This window comes from Sinocyclocheilus rhinocerous, unplaced genomic scaffold (assembly GCF_001515625.1).
Source record: "Sinocyclocheilus rhinocerous isolate Xijiao unplaced genomic scaffold, SAMN03320098_v1.1 scaffold679, whole genome shotgun sequence".
Taxonomy (NCBI): domain Eukaryota; kingdom Metazoa; phylum Chordata; class Actinopteri; order Cypriniformes; family Cyprinidae; genus Sinocyclocheilus; species Sinocyclocheilus rhinocerous.
Window position 1 is genome coordinate 195,819 of NW_015635058.1, and position 7,637 is coordinate 203,455.

At 34.5% G+C, this 7,637-nt stretch overlaps 1 protein-coding gene across 3 annotated transcripts in view; it reads right to left on the reverse strand.

Annotated features, from left to right (window-relative positions):
* Positions 1-7,637, reverse strand: part of LOC107746538 (ATP-binding cassette sub-family A member 1-like) — a 42,082-nt gene that overhangs the window by 23,013 nt on the left and 11,432 nt on the right. For all 3 annotated transcript variants that reach the window (XM_016560781.1, XM_016560782.1, XM_016560780.1), the window contains 5 exons: positions 6,546-6,667; positions 5,613-5,804; positions 3,670-3,759; positions 759-999; positions 39-166 (listed from right to left, as the gene is read on the reverse strand). In XM_016560781.1, the coding sequence (XP_016416267.1) occupies positions 39-166; positions 759-999; positions 3,670-3,759; positions 5,613-5,804; positions 6,546-6,667 (773 nt within the window). The remainder of the gene's footprint in view (positions 1-38; positions 167-758; positions 1,000-3,669; positions 3,760-5,612; positions 5,805-6,545; positions 6,668-7,637) is intronic.

Here is a 7,637-nt window from a genome sequence, read left to right on the forward strand (position 1 = left end):
TTTTTTTTTTTTTCCAGGATGGTTACCTCATGAATGATCTTCTGTGTTGCAGGGCTGTGTGGCGTGTAGAGGATCTTCCCCATCAGGAGAGGTTTCAGTGCTCTCCAGATCATTCGAGAGATAGGACTGGCTTCCATGTTCTTCATCAAGTTGTTACAGTATAGAGCTAGAAGCACAATACATAAGAATATGCATTAAAGGACAATTTAGCATTCATTTAATGTTGCATGCTCCGCATCATATTGTACCACTATTGTGCAGTATGCTAGTATCATATTTCAAGCGCAATTAATTTTGTTTATGAAAAAGCATGGTCATTTCTGTTGTAGATCAGGGATGTTAACAAAAACTATAAAAAAAGTACTTATTTAATTGAAATAAAGCCGCAATAAAATAACATACATTTTATAGGGAAATTCTGTATTCATGTATTGATTTTTTTTTTTAAATATCAACCTGCCCCGAGACATAGATTTTATGATATATCAAGATAATTAAATAATAAATATTATATAAAAAACCTTACAAAATAAATGTTGCCTTGGAAATTAACTTAAATAAAATCTAAGTTAAAGTACTACAATTACAATAACCAAACATGAAATATAAAATAAATTAAAGCTAAAAAATAAAATAAAATAAAAATGATAAAAGGACAAAAAAAATCCTAAAAATGTAAACAAAAGCTAATTCTAAATATTAATAAAAACTATATCAGTATATAAAAAATACTAAACACTATTGTAGCTTTGACGTACTGGTGGTGTTGTCATAGACTGAAACTGGTTCGTTATCACTGTCGTTGTGGCTGCCGAACAGCGCCTGGAAGTTGCTGTCCTCATACCAGTTGAGGGATTTGATCTTGAGGCCACCGCCTTCCGGGTGTCCACACACGATACGGGACATAGCCTGGTACATCAGACTCGGCGAGCCGGTGGCGTTTTCTGTCAGAAACAGGATCTCGTTTCGCAGGTCACTCCAGCTCCTCATACTGGCCAGCTAAAAAAGAATGACAGAGGATACAATTATAATCTTCAAGTCAAGCAGGCTGATACACAGGTTTCCGTTAGTTTGTTAAACAGGCGTGTCGGGTTTTATATTAAACTGGTGTATCTTTAAACAATTTGTTGACTTAAAAAAGGAAAATTCTGTCATCATTTATTCACCCTCGTGCAGATCCAAACCCATATGTTTTTTATTTTTCCATGGAACACAAAAGGACACATGCTGAAAATGACTAATCACTCTCAGAGAGTTTCAAGCATCAAAAGTACTATAAAAGTAGTTCAAACAACTTGCACACTATATCCAAATCTTTTAAAGCCATATAATAGCAATTGTATTTGGAACAGAACAGAATTCAAGTCATTATTCACTGAATGGTTTGTGACCAAATCATTCAGACTGTTTTGGTAAACTAAATAAAATAACTCACAAATCCATAGGATCTTTGGAATATTAGTGCACAAGTAGTCTGAACTGCTATCGTGATACTTTTATGCTGCTTTTGTGTCCTTTTTGAAGCATGAAAGCTCCAGTTTCTATTCATTCTAATTGAAAAGAAGCAAAACAAGCATCTCCTTTTGTGTTTCACTCAAGAAATAAAGTCATACCTTTTTTGAGGGTGAGTAAATAACAGAAGAATTTTAATTTTGGGAGAACTATCCCTGTAACATTTCATCAGAGAGAAAATTGTCAACTATTAGGAGAGATAATGTTAGTGTTTCATTATTCACTCCAGTACAGGCTGTGTTTGCCTAATCCTTGACGGCTACTGTCATTGTGTAGCTCATGTTTAGATGTTTTACCCAACAATCCTGAATCCAGAAAGCCAGTGCCCCAAGGGCCTGACAAAACCCAACACAACTCGCTTTAGACAAACAAACCCTCCCATGAAAAGCTGGTTCTGCTTTTTCAACACACAAAGGGTTTTGTCAAACATAAAATAAAAGTCTATCATAAATGCATTTCTAAGCTGGGAGGTTTGCTTTTCGAGGTTGGCTGACAGGAAAAGAAATGTTATTCTGTGCTGGTCACGACATTTCACATTGAAAAAAACCCAATTTCCCTGAGAACACTTTAATTTGTATTATAAATATTAAGAAAAAGTCTCAAGTGTGTCTCCATTTAATCTGACTGCTGTCTAAGAGAATCAAATAAAACATATTATTATTGATTTTTCTTTCCTACAGGTGCATTTTCACTTCTTGAGTCAACTTGAATCTTGAGAGAAAGAGAAATAGAAAGTGTGTTTTGTTAAGCACACCACTCTTACTTTTTCTGTAGTATACAGTATTTATACAGAGTACATAGTGTGTACAGTTAAACAAAAAAATAGTAGGCAGTATGCAGTAAGCAGTAGGTTAGTATTTCGAACACATCCACCAAGTAGAGAATTGCTTCTCCCGGTCATTCATTTTTGAAGCAGATGTGGTGTACGGCATACAACTATGCAGGATAAAACCATGTGAGCCTTACGGATCTGACTCAGCAAGCAAACAAGTCGCGTGCTGCTAATTTTGTGTAAAAGTGCACAGAGAATGGAGGGCGGAGGGTGCAACAGATGTCCTACTGCAAAAACAAAACACTCTCACAGAGGGGGAGAGAGCAAGAAATCAAGAAGGAATAATGAGCCATCTAAACTTCACAAAGCTGTACAGAGAAAAGTTGCATGCAATTTCTAAGTTCCATAATAAATAGAATAAACTCATACTATTTCTAATATGCTGATTTGGTGCACAAGAAACTATTTGCTGCTTAATATTTTTTTGGAAATCGTGAGACACAACCAAAATGTTGCGGTAAGTAAGCTTATTCAGAAATTGATCAAAAGTGACATCAAAGACATTTATAATCTTACAAAAGATATCTATTTCAAATAAATGAAATATCTTTTCATCAAAGAATCTTATAATAGTAAGCAGCATAACTGTTTTCAACATTGATAGTAACAGAAAATGTTTCTTGAGCAGCAAACCAGCATATTAGAATAATTTCTGAAGAATAATGTGACACTGAAGACTAGAGTAATGAAAATGCTTTTTGCACTTCATCTAGTCTCATACCAACACATTGAAAGGTTACTGGAATTCACCATCCGTCTCAAACGTGAAAGTGAGCCAGCAAACTAGACAGTGGGTTGAGTTTAATGCTCCATTCACTTAGACTCGTAGCCAAAGGTTTCCCTCTCATTTGAGCAGAAAACAGAGGGGCTTTTGTATGATCAAACAGGTCATGAACGCCCATCTCACTGTGTTAAGAAAACGTCTTTCTTGCGGTTTTTGGATACTGACTGCTGAGTAGATAGTGTTACTCTCTCTCTGGATGCTTGTTCAGCTGTGCTTGGCTGGGAGCTGAACCAACTTTCTCTTCCTCCCGCTGTGCACTGCTACAGCTGGCAAACGAGACACTACCGAACCCATCGACACATACAGGCCCACTGCGACACCTTTACTGCTGCGTCACCTTTACTTGTTCTCGCCATTAAATGTCACTTTCACTCTCATGGGATGATTTTAGAGCCTTACTGTGTGCTGGTTGTTTTAAATATGATAGACAACTCTCGCATGCAGTTGTTTGACAGTTCACAGGACTGCTCAGGATTGTTCTACCTTTTCTGTAGTGATAAACTCATAGACTTTAATGATAAGTGAATAATATGAAGTCTACCTCCACAGCCAGTGATCCCAGGCTTTCCAGAAGGTTGTCTGTAGCTTTGGCAACTAGACGGACGTCAGTGGCATTAGTCCTCATGTCTGACTGTAAAAAGCAGAGAAAAGATTTCAATAAATACACTTATTGGAAAAAAAAAATATATATATATATATATACACACACACACACACACACACATAAATAAAATAAAGAAGTAGTATAATATATATGTTTTTTTATTTATATAATTTACATTTTGTTTTACATTACATTAGATAAAATATAAAACATGTATATGCTATAAAAGTATGTTCATTTTTAAAAAACACTGAGTTATACTGTATATATATATATATATATATATACACATACATACATAACAAATATAATAAAGTAGTAGTGTATATGTTTTTTTAATTTATATAATTTACATTTTGTTTTACATTACATTAGATAAAATATAAACATATATATGCTATACAATTATGTTTTTTATTTTACATATTTGTTCATTTTTAAAAAACGCTGAGTAAACACTGAGTAACACTGATAATAAATCAGCATATTAGAATGATTTCTGAAGGATCATGTGACACTGAAGACTGGAGTAATGAAAATTCAGCTTTTATCACAGCAATCAATTATATTTTAAAGTATATTAAAACAGAAAACCAATATTAGAAGTTGAAATAATATCTCACAATATTACAGTTTTTCCTGTATTTTTGATCAAATAAATACAGCCTTGATGAGCACAAGAGACTCCATTAAAAACCATAAAAAATCGTACCGATCCCAAACTTTTGAATGGCAGTGTACATACATACATAACAAATATAATAAAGTAGTAGTGTATATGTTTTTTTTTAAATGTATATAATTTACATTTTGTTTTACTTTACATTAGATAAAATATAAATGTATATATGCTATAAAATTATGTTTTATATTTTTATATATTTTTTTAATTTTTAAAAAACTGATTTATATATATTTTATATACTGTATGTGTGTATATACATATATACAGTATATATATATATATATAAAACTCAATGTTTTTAAAAAATGAAACACTGTTTTAATTTTTGTTTTAAATTACGTTGTTACATTAGATAACTATAACGAAATATTATAATATGCATAAACCTGAATAAAAAGGTTATGTCATTTTATAAATGTATATATGCTATAAAATTGTTTTATATTTTTATATATTTTTTTAATTTTTAAAAAACTGATTTATATATATTTTATATACTGTATGTGTGTATATACATATATACAGTATATATATATATATATAAAACTCAATGTTTTTAAAAAATGAAACACTGTTTTAATTTTTGTTTTAAATTACGTTGTTACATTAGATAACTATAACGAAATATTATAATATGCATAAACCTGAATAAAAAGGTTATGTCATTTACAGATAAAGTTTAGGTCATTTACAATATTGTGTGTCACTCGGTTTATATGGCTGTTAAATTAAATCTAGTTGCTCGTGATAGTTCTTGTATCTAATTTGCATGTCTGTAAATGATCAGAGAACCATAAAAGTTACGCAAGGCCATATTCATTTCATGCATTCTACATGCCATCAGCCAGCGAAATAAAACTAAGATGACATATTTATCTGGTTTTCCACTGCACTTCACTTCCAAGAATCCCAATGATGAGTCAAAATCATCTTTCGTTGACCAGTGTGATCTATGAGTCAAACTGACATCTTCGTATTTCTTTTAAACGTTCATAGGCAGAAGCAGAAGAGAGGAACTGAAGCTGTTGTAACATATTTTTTATTACATTATGATAATTTTAATATGTGGTAATTTTAAGTATTTCTAAGAATTTAATATTAAATATGTTATGGTAATACCATATATTTGTTTATTAATTATTAAAAAACATGTATCAAATCTGTTCATTTTGATTCACTGTACCATGTTTCTTACCCTAATAGGTTTGAGGAAATCCAAGTTGGACTTGAAGTGTCTCTCGGCCTGGTCTAGCCAGCTATTGGGAGCGCTGCAGATGAGGTCCTGGGTGAATCTCGCCACCCTTTCGTCTGGGATGCTCACAAAATCCTCAAGTGTGGTGGTGCTGCACATGTCTCTCAGATGGACGCCAAAACCTTTGATCAGCACCTGAAACATGAGGAGCATCGGTGATAAGCAGTAGGAGTAAGAGCAGACAAAAGGTGTTCATGTGATCTGTGAGGGGTTTTGGAGATAGAAGGGGACAGAGCTGTTCATATGACCCATGAGATTGTTATCAGGACAGGCGCATTATAAGGCACTTAGACTAGATGCCTTGAATACACATTGAGAGGGTACATTAGGGTAAAACTAGGCTGCCTATGGTCATTTATGAGGACTGTAGATTGTGTAATGCCCCGAGGGCATGTCACACGGCTAACAGCTGTTGATTTACAAACAAAAATCAAGTGGCATGCTGGTTTCCTCTCTTTAACTGATTCCTAGGGGCAATTTAGCAGCATGTGTGGGGTAAACTATCAAAAAGGACCTAGAAACTATGTCCATGGTCACCGTGATTTTGCCAAGTAAGACATGTTCCTGAATCAACATCTTTTGTTGATCCTGGATCTACATTACTGTCCTAAAAAACAGCCTTAAAAGATATCCCTCAATTCTGATTGGTTAATTGGAATGTTGTTCCAGGATCAACAAGGATGTTGATCCAGGAACATGTTGTACTTGGTGAAATCACGCTCACCCTATGACCATGCCTTCCAAACTGTATGCGGTGTAATTACAGTAGAGCAAGTGTGAGGTTTGGGTCTTTGAACATGGAAGAAGTGGGTCAATGGAGAACCTAAATAGTCATGGACACCATTTATGCTTCAAAATAATGCTTTCAGTGCTCACCTTTTCAAGATTCACATCAGCTTTCAGAATATTCTGTACATAATTATGGGAAAAGGAGGCGTTTTGCTGGAGGAACGTGGAAAGGGTTTCATTTTCACGCAGGAAGTCCTTCAGCTTGAAACCTAAGGACAAACATACCACTTTAGTGTGTGCGTGTTAAGCAATGTTTCACAAAACCACCATACAATGGCTGTAGTTATCAGTTTTCAGCAATTTGAACAGACTTTTAATTTCAGAAGACCCGCCCCCACATTTTAGGATTAATGTTTTTGGAAACGCACCCCATTTTCCATTAGTTTACATTTACATCGCATTCTTACAAAACCTCAAACTTTTATTCGGAGTACATGCGCTCACTTGCAGGAATTTAGAGCTGTTCATTCAGGTGTGGAGCCTTTGAGAGTGTTAACTACACACTCGTGTGCTCTCCTTAAATTTCATTCCTCTTTCGAGATTCATGTCTGAGCAGGCCGGCAAGTGTGTTCACCTGGGAGTGGAAAGAAACGTCGACTGATTCATTGTGTGATTCCACAAACAATGTACAGGGAGTCTAGTTGCCTCAATGTTCTGGAATTTAAAACAGGGGTTGAAGTAGTCCACACAAATCCAGAAAAATTGGACAGACTTGTGTGAGACTCCCCTTCCTTCCTGAAATCTGTGGCATCACACTATCATTCATAAGTTTGATAATGATAATGCAATTCCTTAATCATATGAATCTTAAAAAATGAAGTACATTTTTTACATGATCTGATCAATATGACAAATCACAATCGAAACAAAAATCCTAAAATGCAGAGATGGATCTGCTGAAAGTCAAAGTCTGGTCAGATTGAAAGTTTTTCAGATCCCTTTTTTGATGGAAATACCTAAGTGGGGTCAAGTCTGTAAATTTGGGGACATCTCTCATGTTGCTAGACAGTAGAAACCCCTTCTACAATCCATACGCCTAAAGCTATACCTGATGTATATGGAAAAGTGTAGCCATTCACACCTAGCTAACAACTACCTGTGATAACCCTCACCCGGAGAAGCCCAACTGTCTCCATGTCTTCCATCTGTGCTGTTCATGGAAACAAAGGCTGGAAGTGT